Source organism: Hibiscus syriacus, unplaced genomic scaffold, assembly GCF_006381635.1.
Source record: "Hibiscus syriacus cultivar Baekdansim isolate YM2019G1 unplaced genomic scaffold, ASM638163v2 tig00112925_pilon, whole genome shotgun sequence".
Taxonomy (NCBI): domain Eukaryota; kingdom Viridiplantae; phylum Streptophyta; class Magnoliopsida; order Malvales; family Malvaceae; genus Hibiscus; species Hibiscus syriacus.
In genome coordinates this window covers 1,238,675-1,258,046 of record NW_024063420.1, presented here as the reverse complement: position 1 = coordinate 1,258,046, position 19,372 = coordinate 1,238,675, and the positions used below count along the sequence as shown (strand labels likewise).

At 36.2% G+C, this 19,372-nt stretch overlaps 2 protein-coding genes across 3 annotated transcripts; both read right to left on the bottom strand.

Annotated features, from left to right (window-relative positions):
• Window positions 1-14,251: 14,251 nt before the first annotated feature.
• On the bottom strand, window positions 14,252-16,664 carry LOC120184620. Of its 2 annotated transcripts, none has more exons than XM_039189033.1 (5): window positions 16,344-16,664; window positions 15,302-15,352; window positions 15,052-15,185; window positions 14,796-14,887; window positions 14,252-14,706 (listed from the first exon to the last, which is right to left on the bottom strand). In XM_039189033.1, the coding sequence occupies exons 1-5, from the start codon at window positions 16,629-16,631 to the stop codon at window positions 14,528-14,530; spliced, it is 744 nt and encodes a 247-aa protein (XP_039044964.1). In that variant the 5' UTR covers window positions 16,632-16,664; the 3' UTR covers window positions 14,252-14,527. The 2 variants fall into 2 exon arrangements, with proteins under 2 accessions (XP_039044964.1, XP_039044965.1); XM_039189034.1 differs by having other exon boundaries at window positions 14,531-14,695.
• Window positions 16,665-17,793: 1,129 nt separating this feature from the next.
• LOC120184649 lies at window positions 17,794-18,625 on the bottom strand. The gene is made up of 2 exons (XM_039189062.1): window positions 18,317-18,625; window positions 17,794-18,059 (listed from the first exon to the last, which is right to left on the bottom strand). The coding sequence occupies exons 1-2, from the start codon at window positions 18,461-18,463 to the stop codon at window positions 17,817-17,819; spliced, it is 390 nt and encodes a 129-aa protein (XP_039044993.1). The 5' UTR covers window positions 18,464-18,625; the 3' UTR covers window positions 17,794-17,816.
• Between the last annotated feature and the right edge of the window lie 747 nt (window positions 18,626-19,372).

Sequence of the window (19,372 nt, the reverse complement as noted above, 5' to 3'; positions counted from 1 at the left end):
AAGGTTAAAAATGAAGTATGACCATAATATGTTTTGTGCTTGTAAGGTCCCCATATATCACAATGGATTAACTCAAACAGTCGAGTAGTATGAGAACAAGAAACTGGGAATGTAAATCTTTGTTGCTTGGCCAATGGGTAAACTTGACAAGAATCTTTCATTTTTATATTCTTTAAAGCCAAAACATCCTTGAGAAGATTCATAACATGAAGACTGGGATGGCCCAACCTATTGTGCCAGTCACTAGACAAAATGCTAGAAACATTATTACATGAGATATTGGTTTTGAATGAGGACATTTGTAGTAGAGTCCTTGAACCATCTCACCCTTCCCAATCACTTGATGAAGGTCCTGAATTAAGCAGCCTGTTTTGTAAAACAACACACTAAGATCAGGGAATTTCAACAATGCACTGACTGAAAACAAATTGAATAAAAAATCTGGAACAAACATTACATCATGTAACACAAAATCAGATGAAAACTAAACTGTGCTTGCAAAGCTGACTAGAATGATGGATCCATTAGGTAAAGTGACTGAACAACTCATTATAGGAAATAATGATTCAAAATTATTCCTTGAACAACATATATGTCTTGAAGCTCCTGAGTATAAAATCCAGTAATCAGATATTCCAGCATCTAAAGCAGTTATGTGTGATATGATCTTACCTTGCATGGCAGTATTGATTGAAGTAGTAGGAATCTCCAAAGAGGATGCAGATTGTAATTGAGAGGTAAGCATGGCAATCAAATGCTGGCACTGTTCAGGAGTAAAAGCTTCAGTGACAGTGGAAGAACCTTGTTGAGAAACCACATAATTGGTATGGATAACTTGAGGATTTTTACTACGAGAAGAATTCGAAGAAGACCAATTCTTGGAGTTATAACCAGGTGGATAGCCAATCAATTTATAGCATATGTCCTTTGTATGACCAAGGAGGTTACAATGACTACACAAAGGTATGTTCTTGCGAGTGTTCGTGCCAGGATAAGCTTTGGCAGCAAATGCAGGCTTAGAAATGGGATGAAGAGATTGCATATTTCTTTGGTTCTCTTCTTGAACAACTAGAGAAAAAACCTTTGAAATGGGAGGAAGAGGATCTATTAACAGAATATGTCCCCTTATATGAGCATAGGACTCATTTAGCCCCATTAAGAATTAGATGACTTGTTCTTGCTGCTGTTCAGGAAGCATGCGTTGTACTCCTCCATAATTGCACTGGAGACAACTACATAACTGTCGAATTGAAAATAGTTCGTTCCAAACAATTTTCAACTGAGTATAGTAATTACTTACTGACAGTTTATCTTATGCAAGCTCGCACAATCATTTCTTTAAGTGAAACAAACGTGGTCCATTTGATTGCTGAAAATGATCGACCAAATCTTTCCACATTTCAGCAGCAGTCGTATGGTATAGTAAACTGGTAGCAATGTCTTTGGAGACTGAATTGAGAAGCCAAGAATTGACCAGATTGTTGGCTCTTGTCCAAGCATTGAACTGGTTTACTAGAGATGGATCAGGAGCTTGAATGGAACCATCAACAAAACCGAGTTTGTTCTTGGCAGATAAGGCGAGCATCATTGATCTTTTCCAGCTGTGAAAATTATTATTGGAAAGTAGCTGGCTTACTAATATCATACCAGGATTATCAGACTGGTGTAAGTAATAAGGATTTGCCCCATTATCGAAACTATCATTCAACGATTCAACCATGATGAAGCATGAGAAGAAAAACACAAACTTCTGATACCATATAACGATCAAGAATGCAGGAAATGAATAATACTTCTTGTATATTCAGAAAAGGTTACAAGGCTGGTTTATATACAACTATAAGATTAACTAACAAACAAATTACAACAGTTAACTAATCAGCTAACTAATAAACTAACTTGAACTAACTGAGCTAATTGATTACAAACTAACAACAATGCAAGCTGGTATATCCTAATAATTTCTTTGTATGATCATTATGTGAGTTACTAGTTTTATTTCAATGATTATAGGAAATTGTCCTAATTATATGTTTAATTTACGATTATGATTGTAAATCTTTATTATAATTTAGAATATTTCCTATATTGAATAAAATTAGTGATTTCTTAAAAAAAATAGTCTTACCAAACTTTCTAATTTTTAACTCCACGACCTTCACGTAATTGTGGATCATAGTTGCTTCATTGGACGTCAGCTTTATCACATGCCACCCAAGTTGGATTGGAACATTATAATAATAAGGAAATAATGCCGTTTTACGGCACAAACGTAGTAGTGTGTTGGGGGTAGTAATCAAGGAGCACTATCACATTAATTAATTAAATGAAATTAATTTTATCTTTTAAAAAATGTTAAAATCTTCAAACCGTAAATAAAATATGAACCCTAAGAAAGCCTTTTGAGCATAAATGTGACAAATGGCTAATCCTAATATCTTCAAACCAGCTTTACCAATTCAACCCTTTGCTGACTTTAAACCATTATAAAATGAGGACTGCCCGTCTATAAGTTTGCTGTCTCCTCAATAAATTAGAATACAAAACTCTAAGTTTGGAAATGTTTTGTTTTTGTAAAATGTGAGTGAGTTTGGGGTTTGACATGCGTGGAGGCTGCGAAGGGTCAGACATTAAAGTTTGGATAAATAATATAATTAATTAATTGTCCAAATCTTTGCTTTAGAGAATGAACAAATTAAACCATATAAAATCATGTAATTAATGCATATGTTTGCGTGTGAACAAATCAAAGCATCCAACCACAAGGATTTCCTTCACGTAAAAACAATCTTTAGCTTCTTAACAAAAAACATAAAGTCAATCATTAAGCTTACACTTCAATGGGAACAGCACTTGGTCTGAATAAATCATTAGACCTTGGTCTCCCTACGTCATGTTTTAAGTAACTCTTATTAAGAGTTTTATTCCTATTTTAGTTACCTCAAATACGGACGAAGTGACATGTCCAAGCTTAGCACATTTATTATACAAACACTATTTAAATTAATATAGGCTCAGCTATGAATTTAAATTGATTATTTTTTATGTTTGTTTTACAATTTATATTAAAATTCTGTTATTGTTTCTTTTAATACTAGCATCTTTAATATTTGAATTTAAATATTTTATTTGGCAGTGCAATGTATTACTAATAACAAAACAGATGGAGCTAAAAGGTAAAAGGTGCTGAAGCTTGTAGGATTGGTGGTCCTATCCACAGCTGTTATAAGCTTTTCTTAATATTTTTGGATGTGAATAACGAAATTATTATGGCTAATGTCCCATTAGCTTTTTGCTTCACTATATCATCGTGGAAAGTTAGGGTTTTTTTTGTCAACATATAAATATAGAATTGGGTAAACTACCTATTTGGTCACCCACCTATTAATTAAATTTTATTTTGATAACTTAGCTATTATTTTTTAAAAAGCATACGTAATGCTACGTTTTGGTCACCCATCGTTAACAAATTAATTGTGATGTTGACATGTCATCATAAGATAATGCCACATGAGCATTGAAACTAATTTAAAAAATGTCACGTTGGTATCATTGTTATTTTTTTAATGATGAGTGATCAAAACATAACCAAAACATATCAGTTATGATTCTAAAAAATAATAATAATTGAGTGATCAAAACAGAAACTAAGTAATAGATGGGTGACCGAATAGATAATTTACCCTATAAAATTTTTGAAGAGTCAAATTTCTAGAAGAAAATGTGTTGACATGGCCTATATTAAATTTTTAATATTTGAAAGGGTAAAAAAATATAACTTTTTTCCAATGAACTTAAAGCTAAAAGGTGTAAATTTAATTATTGGTGGGAGACGATTAAGATGACCAAATAGTCGAAAGTATATACATGAAATTTGTTTATGCACGAATTTCAAAAGAAGTATATTGAAGATGCTCACATGGATGACCGTAGGATGCAGTTTTCCCAATCAATTTAAGAAAATCGGTTAGTGTTAAGAGTACAAGCGAGACTTTCCGAGGTTGAGTCTCTATACTATTGAGTTGGTGGAGACTGAGGCACTGAGGTACCATAGGTTTCAAGAGGACTTACACATCGACATACATACTTAGTTGGCGGCAAACAAGTATTCTCGAGATTGACACAATAAGCCCAGGTCGTGGAGAGAATATAAAATATGAGGAGGAATTTGATGACCCTTACTCAGTAATTTGCCAAGAGGTCCCGGTATTCTAGAGGATCGAGAGGTGGAGGATCTTTTCATTCTTAGATAAGTTCACATAATTGATAACTCCATAAAAAGATTATAATTTAGGTCTTTTTACTTAAATTATTGATTGTTTATAAGCCATTAACGTAACATTTTAGCTGCATACAGTTGCATTTAGGACATATTTTCATGTGGTGGATAAGTTTTGCCGAGGCAAATTTATTTGACTAAACTGATGCTGCTGAGGAGAATGGTTGTTTGTTGGTTGTGATGATGCAGGAAATGACTGAGGAAGAATTTATTTGTCGAGACAAATTAATTTTCTAGGGCCAGTGGAACAGAAGACGACGACAGTGAAGAACAAATTTTCTTGCAAATGCGAGTTTTTATCTCACAAGTCTGACGCAACACAAGACGAAACTGTTGACGTCACTTGGCCAGCTGTCCAGTACACCTTACGTGAAACCATGCCCCTACTAAGGAATTTGGGACCACTACCAGCTGTCATATTATTCACACAATGGGCATGAAACCAAGGGTATTTTGGGAATTTCCAAGGTCACTGAACCCTAGAAATTCCCACTATAAATATCTCATTATACCACCATAAAGGAGAGAGGAGAGAAAATACCCTAAAAGTAAGGCTTGGAGAAAGGCGACTGCAGCACATCCTTTTCCACCGTCCCCCACTCAACCGTCCTTGGTGTCTTCCATAGCCATGCTTCACTGGAGCAACGGCCAGACCCTCGAGAGAGGTTGGCCGCTGAGCAGTCATAGTGGTGGTCTGATGTCATGGCAGAGCTCTTTTTTCTTCCTCTTGTTCTTCATTTCCATATCATTTAAGGGCTTGTATTTAAAGATTATTTTTGGGATGATGTTTGTCACACCATAAACTATTTTATTTGGTGTTGGAAATGCTTGAGTGATACTTTATTCGATTGTTAATGAATGATTAAGTATGTTTTTGTTGAATGTTGTTTTGTTCACTGTTTTAATTTTTGCCTTGACACTGTAAGAGCTTTTGAAAGATTGCATGGTGTCACAGCAAAACATTCCTAGTCTTTGTAAGAGCTTTTGAAAGATTGCCATTTTTCTAGGAGTTGATACCTAATATTCGAAAAAGTTAGGTTAGATTTACGAGAACAAGCAAACTAATCAGAGATGGTGAGGTTCTAATCTGCCTTAGAGATAAGGAGAGGATTTTATTCGACTAAGAATGGTCAATTCTTGATTAGATAGGCTAGAACTACAGTTTACACTGAGGGTATTGCCGCAGTATCAGTTTGATAAACTAAGGGCTGCAGTTCACGCTGGGTAGTATTGTCGTAGCAATAGTTCTAGGAACACTCTAGTAAATTCTGTCGGGTAGTATAGGCATAACATACTAAATCATCCTAAACATAGAATAATTTCTTGCTGTAGCGAATCCAACCCAAGTGCTCCATTAGAGGTTTGATTGTGTGAGGTTTTTCATAATATATTGAACTAAACATTTTTCTTTGCCTTGACAACTTTTATTTGTTTACCTTCGCATATTTTTTCTCGCAACGAAAAAAGTTTTCTGCTCACTTCACTTTACAATTTTTCTTGCGTCGACCATACATTTTTCCATCTGTTTACTACTACTTGTTTTTCCTTTTTGAATACCATTAGATAAGAATCTTAGGACTAGTTAGTGACATCTAGTTCTATCTATAGCAATTATAAAAAAAATTCCCACCAATCGCTGTGGAGACGATAACTCACTTACAACTATATTACTTGTTTCGGTTGTGTATACTTGCACAGAATTATGTGCCACAACACACACTTATACACGCAATTAAGTTTTTGACGCCGTTGTCAGGGATTGACAACTAGAGAAATTTTGATAATTTTTGCCATAGCAACTTTTATTTTCTTGTCACATTTTTTAGTTAGTTAATTTTATGTGTTTGTTTTTCTTATTTTATTTTATAGGTTTTTGTCGTTGCATGACCAGGGGATTTACTAACGAACCATTAATACCCATTAAACCTGAGATTGAGAAATTATTTAGATGAAGGCGACATGCTCAGCGTACCAAAGGCAATATGAATCAAGTGCCATATCAAGTTGATAACCCTATGGAGGATCAGACAAATTCCAATGTCGCGGCAAATAATGTTCCCAGAAACATGCCAAGACCAAGAGCTATAAGAGATCATTTAAACCCTATTCTCGATGATCTCAAACCTAGAATCGTGGCACCAAAAATTTAGGCAACACACTTTGAACTCAAATCAGTGATGTTTAACATGCTCAAATTCTATCGGTCATTTTGGTGGCTCGCCTAATGAAGACGCTAGACAACATGTGTGTATTTTTCTTAAAGTGTGTGATTCGTTTAGGCAACAAGGTGTGCACGAGGACATGCTGAAGCTAAAATTATTCCCCTACTTTTTACGGGACCGAGCAAGAGCTTGGCTGAGTGGAGTCTCATCCGACTCAATGGAATCTTGGGATGACTTATGCAAAAATTTTATACTTCGATATAATCCACCCAATATGAACACCCAGCTCCGCAATGACATTGAAAGTTTTTGCCAAGGCAATGATAAATCTATGTATGAGTGTTGGGACATATATAAAATGTTGTTTCGCAAGTGCATCAACCATGGATTTCACGACTGGACTCAAGTTGTGATGTTATAATGGAGCAACACATCCACTCGCATGATGTTGGATGCCTCGGCGAATGGTACTCTGCTTGACAAATCACCTGAGGAAGCTTTTGATGTCTTTGATAGGATAGCCAACAACGATTATCAATTCCCATCTACAAGGCTTGGAACTGGATAGAAAGTATCTGGGGCATATGAACTTGATGGTAAGGATTCAATTTCTGCCCAACTTGTTACCATAATAAATATGTTAAAAAACCTGCAGCGTTCTAGTGAGGTGAAAGAAGTCAAGGCAACTAGCTCAACATGCATTCTTTGCCGCGACAACCATCTTAGAGTGAGTGCCCAGAATATCAAGAGTCCATCAATTTCGTTGGCAATTTTAATAGAAGCAACAACCCCCCACTATAATACCTACAATCCTGGATGGTGACAACATCCAAATTTTTCTTGGGGTAATCAAGGGAACAACAACAACTGTGCAGGCAACTTTAATAAGCCACAGCAAAATATTTCTGAACCTTCAAGTTTTCAGCATCAACAGATGCCCTGACAAAATATTAACAAAGGCTTAACATTTTTCCTCAAATTCTAATTCCCTCGAAGCTTCATTGCAAGAATTTACTTTAACAAAGGCCTTGATGCATGAACACTCGTCAACAATAAAAAACCAAGGCAATCTGTTGAAAAGCCAAACGACTTTATTGCAAAGTCATAGCTCATCTTTGAGAGCGTTGGAGAACCAAGTGGGTCAAATTGCCACAGCATTACATTCTCACCCGTAAGGAAGCCTCCCTAGTGACACTAAGGTCTCTAAACCTCGTGAAAAGAAGCAATATAGTGCGCTTAAGCTGAGAAGTGACACCCAGATTAATCTTGATGTTAAGTATGGGGGAAGAAGTAAGAAAATTCTTACCAAGGCATGATACATGAAGAACCTGAAGGTCAATCTGAACATGCTGAACAAAAAAGATTTGCATGAGGAGAAGGAAAAGGACGAGGGTTCAACAAGTCACCCTACTGATGATGGAAAATTTATTGCCAAGGCAAAAGTTTTACCCCCACCTGCAGTAGATGAAGACAAGCCCCCACCACTCTTCCCTCAACGGTTGAAGAAGCATAACGACGAGGTCCAGTTCAAAAAGTTTGTTAATGTCATTGATAAGTTTTATATCAATGTTCCACTGCTTGAAGCCATTAAGAAGATGCATTCATTGCCAAATTCTTGAAGGATATTGTCACGAAAAATAGAAAAGTGAAAAGACTATAAAATGTTGCCACGGCGAAAGAATATTTTTCTGCACTAAGTAAACTTCTGTCGAAACAAAGAGATCCTGGCAGCTTTGTTATACCATGTTTCATCGGTGAAAATTATATTAGAAGAGTCCTATGTGACTTAAGATCCAACATAAATCTGATGCTCAAGTCTATATTTTTTAAGCTTGGAATGAGTAAAGCTCAACCAACCACCATGATTTTGCAACTAACTAACCGATCCCATGTTCGTCCTGAGGGAAAAATTGAAGATGTCATTGCAAAAATGCACCTATTATCTTGGGTGTCCCTTCTTAGGGGTGTCCCTTCTTAGCCACTGGGTGCATCCTAATAGATTGTGAGAAGGGAGAGTTCATGATGAGGGTGACTGATCAAACCATTACAATCAATATCTTCAACACTCTTAAATATATTGATGATTCAGAAGAATGACATTGCATTGGATACATGGAGTCAATAGAAGAAGTTGTAACAGAAAGTTTTGGCCAAGGTAAATTTTTACATCTAGACGAGTATGATACTCTTTGCCAAGATAATGTTTTTCAGATGAAAGAATGTAAAATTTTTACCGCGATGATATTTTACAGCCAGAGGGATATAATAAATTTGACCTAGGCGAATTTTCTCATAATGAGACATACAAAAATATTTACCTAGGTAATTTTTTTCAAATGAGGCAAATGACAAACATACTAAAGATAGAGCAAATACGGAGTCCGAAGATTATTCATTGGATGTGGAACAGTCTAGCTTACTTTAAGCTAGATCATGTATGAGATTTGAACCCCCTAATTTCAATGAATTCATTCCTCTAAAACCTTTGCTCCAGTATGCACCTACCTTAAAACGTAAACCTTTGTCATCACATTTGAAATATGCTTACCTAGGTAGTGATGATATTTTGTCAGTTATAATTTCTGCTAGTCTAAACCCCGAGCAAGAGGGTAATTTATTGAATGTTTTTTCACAGTATAAAAAAGCTCTCGGGTGGACTATGATAGACTTAAAGGGAATTAGCCCTACAATATGCATACATAAGATCCAGTTAGATGATTGGCACAATAATTCTATGGAACCCAAATGAGACTTAACCCGATAATGAAGAAAGCGATAATGAAGGAAATCATCAAATGGCTAGATGTTGGGGTGATCTATCCCATATCTGATAGCTCTTAGGTCAGCTCAGTTCAATGCGTGCCGAAGAAGGGTGACGTGATCGTGGTAAAGAACGAGAATTATAAGGTTTTGACAAAGAGAACCATCACGAGGTGGAGGATTTGTAAGGAGTATCGAAAACTAAACAAGGTGACGAAGAATTACCATTTCCTCTAACTTTCATCGATCAAATGCTTGATTGTTTGGCGAGTAAGGCATTTTATTATTTTCTCGACGGATATTCTGGGTATAATCAGAATTCCATAGCACCCGAAGATCAGGAGAAAACCATCTTCACCTACCCATATGACACCTATGCCTTTAAAAGGATGTCGTTCGGATTATGCAACGCCCCGAAAACTTTTCAAATGTGTATGATAGCCATTTATCAGACATGGTGGAGGACTTCTTGGAAATATTCATGGATGATTTTTTTCGTCTCGGGTGATGACATTGACCGATTCCTCGACAATTTATCTAAAGTGATGAAGAGATGTGAGGAGTCCAACCTTGTGCTAAATAGGGAGAAATGTCACTTTATGGTGATAGAAGGAATTGTGTTGCGACATAAAATTTCTCACCACGACATCGAGGTTAATAAAGCCAAGGTGGAAGTGATTGAGAATCTGCCTCCACCTACCACTGTGAAGGGCATAAGAAGTTTTCTAGGGCATGCATGATTCTATAGGCGTTTCATCAAAGATTTTTCAAAGATTTCAAAGCATTTATGTATTTTGCTGTAGCAAAACCAGTCATTTGTGTTCAATGATGAATGTCTCAGCGCATTCACGGATCTGAAGAAAAAACTTACATCGACACCAATTGTTGTTTCACCAGACTAAGACGCCTCTTTTGAGCTGATGTGCGACGCAAGTGACTACACAGTAGGGGCAGTGCTCGGACAACGAAAAGGTAAAATCTTTTATGTCATTTATTTTGCTAGCCTTACCCTATATGATGCACAACTTAACTATACCACCCCTGAAAAAGAATTGCTTATCGTAGTATTCACTTTTGATAAGTTTAGGGCATACCTTATAGGCACTAAGGTCATTTTACACACTGATCACTCAGCCGTTAAATACCTAGTGAATAAAAAGGACGCCAAGCCTAGGCTTATTAGATGGATACTCTTGTTGCAAGAATTTGATTTAAGGTGAAAGATAGGAAGGGTACCGAGAACCAAGTAGTAGATCATTTGTCTATGCTAGAGAACAAAAACATTTTCCATGACATGAAAGAAATTCATGAGGAATTCCCTGAAGAGAAAATTTTATTTGTCGCGACTGCTCTGTGGTATTCTGACATAGTTAACTTTCTTGTTAGTGGTATTATGCCTCCAGATTTATCTTGCCAGGGCCGAAAAAAGTTCAGACATGATGTACGACATTATTATTGGGATGAATCGTTCTTATTCAAGCAATGTAGAGATCAAATAATCCAGAGGTACATCCCCGAAGAAGAACACAAGGAGATCATATTTCATTGTCATACATCCCCGTGTGGAGGGCACTTTGGTGGGATGAGGACTGATGCAAAGGTCCTCATATCTGGCTTCTACTGGCCCACCTTATTCAAGTATGCACAAGACTTCTATAAGTCAAGTGATCGTTGCCAACGCACCGGGAGTATATCGAAGAGAAATGAGATGTCATGGAAAAATATTTTGGAAATTGAACTTTTCAATGTATGGGGAATCGATTTTATGGGACCATTCTCATTGTCCTTTGGCGATCTATACAGACTTTTAGCCGTGGACTACATATCCAAATGGGTCGAGGTTGTGGCAATACCTAGAAATGACTCCAAGACCGTGCTAAAATTCTTGCACAAAAACATATTCACACGTTTTGGAGTTCTAAGAGCAAATATCAGTTATGAGGGCACCCACTTTGACAACAAATTAATTGCCAAGGCGTTGTAAAGATATGGGGTGCGCCATAAAATTGCCACGTCATACAACCCCTAGACTAATGGACAGGCTGAGGTCTCCAACCGTGAGATCAAGCAAATACTTGAGAAGGTAGTCAACCCAAGAAGAAAATATTGGTCGCCAAAGCTCGATGAGGCACTGTGGGCTTATCGTACAACATTTAAAATGCCACTAGGGATGTCTCCATTCAAGTTAGTTTATGGAAAAGCTTGTCATTTTCCTGTGAAACTAGAACACAAGGCATTTTAGGCCATCAAGAAACTTAATATGGATTCACAATTTGCTGGAGAAAGGAGGTTGTTGGAGCTAAACGAGATAGAAGAAGTTAGAGCTCAAACGTATGAGAACGCCCGCTCTACAAAGAAAAGACGAAAAAGTGACATGATAGAAAAATTTTCCACGGTAATTTTTTCTGAGCCAACAAGTACTGCTCTAAAACTCAAGGCTCAAGTTGTTTCCAGGCAAGCCGAAATCTAGATGGTCAAGGCCTTTCGTAGTGCATCAAGTGTATAGCCATGGCGCAATAGAAATCACGAACTTGGATAATGGGACAACTTTTAAAGTGAATGGTCAAAGACTGAAAGCGTACAATTAAGCACCAATCCTACGTGACAAATTAGAGTTGCTACTCCATGATGCCCAAGAGTTTGCTTCTTTTCCATGAACAAATTTCTTTACCCATGCAAAATATTTTGCATTCTGTACATAAATAATTCTTCTTTATTTTATTTTGTACGAGTTATTTATCTTTATTTTATTCTCTAATATTTTCTCTTTAGTAATCTTTTGACACATGGCAGCTTAGGGTTAAGACACACCCCAGATCAACCACCAGATTTGACCACCGAACTGGTTGACGATCCCAAAGCTAGCAAGCCCTTGAATGCACCTGCTGAGACCTCATCCACCGAGAAAATGCCACTACAAGATAGTTCTCCCAGGACCAAGCGTCGCATCAAATGCCAACTGGCTGTGTTGCTATTTTGCCTCAATCACTGCAACCCTAAGATAAAACTGGATCTGTCAGCCCCCTCCTCTCAAGCGACGCCAAACCCGAGTGTCCATTAGAATTGACCCACCACAATGAGTTACCTCTTTACATTTGCATTTGCATAGCATTTAGAGTAATTTAAATTGCTTTCGTTTTCATTTATTGAGGATAATGCATCCCTCAAGTTTGGGGGAGGTGTTGTGTTTCACACATCCTTTTCCACCGTCCCCCACAAGACCGTCCTTGGTGCCCTCCATAGCTAGGCTTCCCCAGAGTAGCGGTCAGGCCATTGAGAGAGGCTGGCCGCTGGAGCAGTAATGGTGGTGGTCTGATGTCACGACAAAGCTCTGTTCTGGAGTTTTTCTTCCTCTTGTTATTTATTTCCATATCATTTAAGGGATTGTATTTAAAGATTATTTTTTGGATGATGTTTTTCACACCATAAAATGTTTTATTTGGTGTTGGAAATGCTTGAATGATACTTTCTTTGATTGTTAATGAATGATTAAGAATATTTTTGTTGAATGTTATTTTGTTCATTGTTTTAATATTTTTCCTTGGCACTGTAAGAGCTTTAAAAAGATTGTCTGGTGCCAAGGCAAAATATTCCTAGTCTTTGTAAGAGCTTTTGAAAGATTGTCATTTTTCTAGGAGTTGATACCTAATATTAAAAATAGTTAGGTTAGATCTACGTGAACAAGCGAACTAATCTGGGATGGTGAGTTTCTAATATGCCTTAGAGATAAGGAGAGTGTTTCATTCTACTAAAAAGGGTAAATGCTTGAGTAGATAGACTAGAGCTATAGTTTACGCTGAGGGGTATTGCTGCAGCAACAGTTTGACAAACCAAGGGTTGCAATTCACGTTGGGTAGTATTGCCGTAGCAAAAGTTCTAGGAACACTCTGTAAGTCCTGTCGGGCAGCATAGACATAGCATACTAAATAATCCTAGACGTAAAATAATTTCTTGTCGTAGTGAATCCAACCCAAGTGTTCCGTTAGAGGTCTGATTGTGTGAGGTTTTTCAGAATATATTGAACTAAACATTTTTCTTTGCCTTGACATCTTTTATTTGTTTACATTCACATATTTTTCTCTCTATGACAACTTTTCTGCTCACTTCACTTTACAATTTTTCTTGCCTCGGCCATACATTTTTCCATCTGTTTGCTACTACTTGTTTTCCCTTTGTGAATACCATTAGACAAGAATCTTAGGACTAGTTAGTGACACCTAGTTCTAGCTATAACAATCATAAAAAATTTCAATTAATCCCTGTGGAGACGATAACTTACTTACTACTATATTACTTGCTTCGATTGTGTATACTTGCACAAAATTACGTGTCACAACACAGTTATACACGCGATCAAGAGTTACTCCAAACATAGATTAATTTCTACTGTCAACATGATTCTCATAATTGAGAAGAGCGATGAGCAAGCAGTTATAAACTATAAACTCTCATGTTAAGTCGAAACATGTCTTACTCGGACATGTGAATGGGTGTTTCATACTGTTATAATCCATAAACTTATATGTGTTTGGAAGAACATAACTCGTGTGACTCGTGTCTGAAATATAGGTTTCAGACAGTTCTAAGAAAAGTGAAAAAAATCCGGGTAACATTGGGTAAAAAACACTAGGTAAAACTAGGGTAACCAGATGGATTTATAAGCAAATGGATAGGAAGAACAAATCAAACGGCATTCGACTGGCAACAGCGTTGTTTAGTGGGGCTTGATAAAGCTAGAAGAAGCGTTTTTGAAATTTACTTGCGTGTTCCCCTTTTCACTTTGTTATGGACTAGTTGTCTTCTACTTTTAAGCATCTTCTCCCTTATCTCTATTTGTTATGGAGCCCTCACTAGACTGATTGAAATGTCTCAATATCCTGTCACAATTATACGTTTCTAGGTTGGACATTAAACAGTTCAGTATTAAAACCGGGAATTAACATATAAAAAAAAGTAACATTAGTGCCTAAAAACCACTAGCAAACCAGCAAGCAACAGTAACACGATAAATCTGCATGCCGATTCGTGAAACGAAAAGGGAGAGTGCAGATGGAAGCTGAAGGATCTCAAGCTTCATATCAACTGGTCCAAAGCAAAAATTTTATCATCGTTCGTATATCTTTTAGCCAAAGCATGATGCTTCAACTGCAATCAGCAGAACAAAAAGAGACAGCAAAGAATCCTAACTCGATAGGTCACTTGGATCTCAAGTCATACACACTACACATTAAGGGGTAAAAATGGTAACAGAAGATGACAAAATTCAGCATCGCATGCATAGAAGACAAATCCAAACTTGCCTAACACAAAGCTTGCCTCCATAGTTCTACCGCTTACCCCGGCTGGAAAAATAGTTAAGAACAATCTTAGAAAATCGGGTAAGAGTGAAAAATATTTGAAATATGGCTCGACCCTTTACAATTCCCTCCCTTATGCTTCTTGCAGTTCTAGCCAACACTGGTCGTGGTACTTCAGCTTTCTGACTGGCTACCACCTGCACCGAAGCTAATCAAGTAAAAATAAAGTAAAATTCATTGGTATCCATTTGAAAGCTTGTAACAAGTAACTAAAACAGCAATATATGTATGAATAACCTGATGAACCAACATCTGTTAACCCACGCAATGTCTCCTCAGCTAACCGAACAGCTTTGGTTGAGCTTCTAACACCTTGAGTAATCCCCTGTCTGTAACACAAATAAACAACTGGTTATTATGACTTCAAGATAGATTTGTATGTTATCTTTTTTTGATCAGTTAAAAGGGAGAAAATATATTGAAGAAAAGGGGGAAAAGGAAACAAAGAGAGAAGAGATAAGCAATTCATCAAGTGAACAAGTAAAATAATAACCCCAAATCACTAAGCTCCATTGTCAAGTCGCTAATCTCCATGCCTGATAACCGAACAGCAGCCATTGTATCAGGAAGCTCTTCCCTGGTGACATCCATCAGCTTCTCTAGTGACTCTGCTGCTCTCTTGAAAGCCTTTCATAAAAAAGAATACAAAATGGACAAGAATAAATACTATCCTTTAGAACTTGTGAGATTAATCATTGAAATGCCAATATCACTGAACTTGAAGTTGTTCAAGAGTAACCAACCAGAAGAGTAGGGATTGCAGAGAGAAAAAGCCAAGTTGCCAAAAAGGCCACCTAGTAAAGATTTTTAGATTTGTCAGAATTACAAAATACTTATAATTTTCTGATTAACAGAGTAAGAACAATCACTGTGCAAAAACATTTGACCTAATAAATCCTTAAAAGAAGAAGTTTAAAATCTAGGTACTCTCCTTCCAATGGATTACAGAATCAATAAATGTTCTACACAAATAGAGTAGATAATCTCAACAGGGAACTCTTGCTATAAGCTATGTTACTCAGACTCGCATGATTATCAGCTATGGCTAAGTGTCCAACACATATATACTCAACTTTTTGCCAAGTATTTTTCATATAATTAGAGGACTTTATCCTCGTATCCATGTCAAAAAATGTGTCAGATGTAAGTAAACCACACAGATATTTTAGGTAAAATCAAAAGTCTAGGTAACATAAGTTATAAGGCGTCATTGTGACCTGATTCTTGCTTCGGGCATACTACATTACTGACAATGCTGCAAGTAGGGCAGAAGACCTCAATGTGATAGCAGTTACATACTTTATATTCGGAAGCATGCTAGAAAGAATGAAAAACTTCTGAATTGTTCATAGACTAAAGTGCTTTATATTTGGAGAATTAAAGGACTTAAGAAGCTTCAGTCTAGAACTAGAAAGACCTTCCTGGAATAACTGAGCGCAAACCAAACATGAATTTCCTATCTATGGTTCCTCAAATTGAATTCAAGGGCATCGACTATAGACCCATTGAGTTCAAGGGATTCGAAATCAGTTCTTTGAACAGGGAACCTCATTAAGCCAAATGTACGACTGCTGAATTGTTTTGTATGTGACCAGCAAAATTATAAGGTTTTTATTTGTTTTCTCTTTAAATGAATGATATTGTCGAATGAAGATTTCAAGTTCCAGTATTTTTAGCTGCAACTTCATTAACTAAGTACAAGTGCATTCAATTTCATTTACAAATTCAGGCTAAGTTCCAAACAACAAGCAGAAAAATTAAGGGAACTAAATAAGGAGAACTGACAGCGCAGGCGAAGACTTTGAACACGAGGATGTGGCGGTTGGTGAGGCCCCATTGAGAGAGCTGAAGAGTGGGGGATCCGACGGAGGAGATGTTATGAGTAGAAACTGACGTCTCAGACGAAGACGACGAAGCTGAAACATAGTACGACCGGAAGGGATGGGAAGCGTTGCGGCGGAGCGGAAGGCGGAGATTACTGAGAGAACGTAGTGGGCGGATGTTATTAGGGAAGGCGTGCTTGAAGGAGGTAATGCTGAAATCAGCTGCCTGTAATTTTAGTGTACTCAACATGGATCTTGATTTATTTCGCAACTTTTCTTCCAAATCCAACCTCCCTTCGTTCCCCTTTTATCCAAAACATCTTGAGTTTGCCTAGACTCTTCATCGACGGGTATTGCAAGCTGCAGCTCCAAATTTGATTTGTTTTATATTTTCTCGGGTTAATTCTAACCTCCGTCCTCAAACTATGTCATTTATTCTAAATTGGTATCAATCTTCAAACCCTTCTACTTCACTCTAATTGAAATATAACAATATTAATATTGTATCAAATAAATCCTTCCCTCAAACTAACAGATAATTTTGCTAATAAAAATGAAAATTTTACAATTACGTCAAAATCATTATGCAATGTTGTTTCATCTATATCATCTTAATGGTCCAAAAATAACAAGTTATATAACTTCGTAAATATCAAATAAGCATGTATTCATATAAAATACGATAGAAAATGTAAATAATACAATGGTTCAAGATCAAGTTGATATACATAAAAGTCTATTGGGTGGACTCAGTGATTAATAGAAGTATTGTTCTCTCTTGGAGCTCTAGGTTCGAGTAGTGATTAATGAAAGTGTTACTCTCTTGAAGTTCTAAGTTTGAGTAGTTGCGTCTGTGAAGTAGGTGTGCATTGTCAATGAAATTCTAATATATATATATTGTATTTGATTTATGAAAAGTATGATATGTTTTAGTTTAATTATATTTGGTAATAAACTAGTGAAATTAATATTTAACATGTGGAGAATCCATCAAGTGGTCTCAGCGATTAAATAGGTGTTATATTTTATTGACGTTGTGAGTTACAATTGTATATGCAAGATGTATGTTGTTAATAGTTAATAAAACTTCTGAACAGATAATACCCATCACAACATAGCATTAAAAAAATATAACATATGGATTATATTTCCATACATTGGTGCTTTATATATAATTTTTTTTGACGAATGTAGTTCGAACTCGAAGGCATTTGACAACTATAACATACACAATGTGCAAAGGTTCACAGGAAGATGTTGATCACCTTCGTCGTTCATATTTTCATGCTAAAAGAACAATTCCATCAGGCAAGTTAAATGAATTCCTACATAACAATTCCAACACTTGCATGAGGACCTGCTGATGATGTTAGTTTGATTAAATAGAAAATTTCACTGAAGCTGAATGAATTTGAGGTAATAAAATGAAGAGATGCTATATTTGTTCAGTAATTGAAGCATTATCAGAACACAATAAATCAAGACCCAAACACTTGAGAAAAGCTAGTTTAGCAAGCCCCAAATAATGGCAAGGATGATGTAAACTAATCTCATTTGGTTCCTTGATTGAAGATCCCTCCATTTCTACGCTCTCTTCTCCTCCTCCTCCGCTTACCATCCTTCTACATGTTCCTCTGGCCATGCCTATCTTTCCCTTTATGCTCTGCTTTTCTACAACCTGCCCATTACCCAAATTATTAAACACAATTGTTACTGTCTTCATTAATCAATGCCCATCACCTGAAGTGAATATAATAATTGTTCACATTATTTGCCCAAAATTCACTGTATACAATACTATAACATAAAAGATCAAAATGGAGGAGTAAAAAAGAAAATACAAGTTCATGGACAGATAGTCTCTGACGATTCTTTCTTTTTGGCGAAGAAAATATTAACTCAACCCATTTGAATGACAAAGAAAGAAGTGGATACCTGGGAAGAAAATGCTGTAATTCGGTTGAAAACGGGTATTATGGCCAACTGGGAATCAGAGGAAGAGGTTTCGGGGAGATCCAAAACCAGGAGAATGAAGCCGTAAAGAAGAACAGGAGAAGTAGAAGGAAGTTTATTTGGATCCATATCAGCCAGGGATTCTGTAGCTTTCAATCCTTACTTCATCCCCAAAACCAAACATTTTTTCTCCTTTCCCTCTCTAATGCAAAAATTGTTGCCAAAATTGAAAATTTTTAGCGAAGAAAAGGAAGAGATGGGGGAGAAGGAGGAGGCTTTGAAGGTTGAAGGAAGACGGAGGTGGCTTGAAAAGTGTTATATACCCGAGAAACAACGGATTTTTTTCTTAGTAAGATTGTTAAAAAAAACGTCTTTTTATTTCTGCTATTTTATTATGTGAGCCAAATCTTACTAATAAAGAAAAGAATTTCTGAATTCATATAGAAATTTGGAAAAAGAAAAATAAATTATCTCTGGTGTAGTATCCAGAAAAAATGGAAAATTATTTCTGATGCAAAGGACCACGCGCGCGTGCTGGTTCATAGATGCCATACTAAACTGATGTGGCGTTAATTCAATCAAATATGAACTCTAATTAGTATCGTTTTTGGCTCAATATCTCGAAAAATCCATTATTTTCATATAAGAATGGATGCATGCGAGTGGATAAAGCTATCACTCTAAATTTTAAATTATTATATATGCATTTATATATAATTTAATTTAATTTTTTAAAATTTTATCTCATCTTAAAATTTTATCTTTAATATAAATTTTCAAGTGAAAAGCAACTTAATATTGTTTAAGCATATTTCGAATTTAATGTCTTATATATGCAAATAATCTCTATTGGGAGACTTACCCACCAAGACCAAATATGCTATGTGGATCGATCTGGTTTAATCACTGTAAAACCCTAAAATCAAAAGGACAACAAAGAAAAAGAATATTATTCTCGAGACCATTCGTGTATGTATATATATAGTAACATATTCAGAAAATTTTTTTAGGATGAGCACGTATGTATTAATAACATAA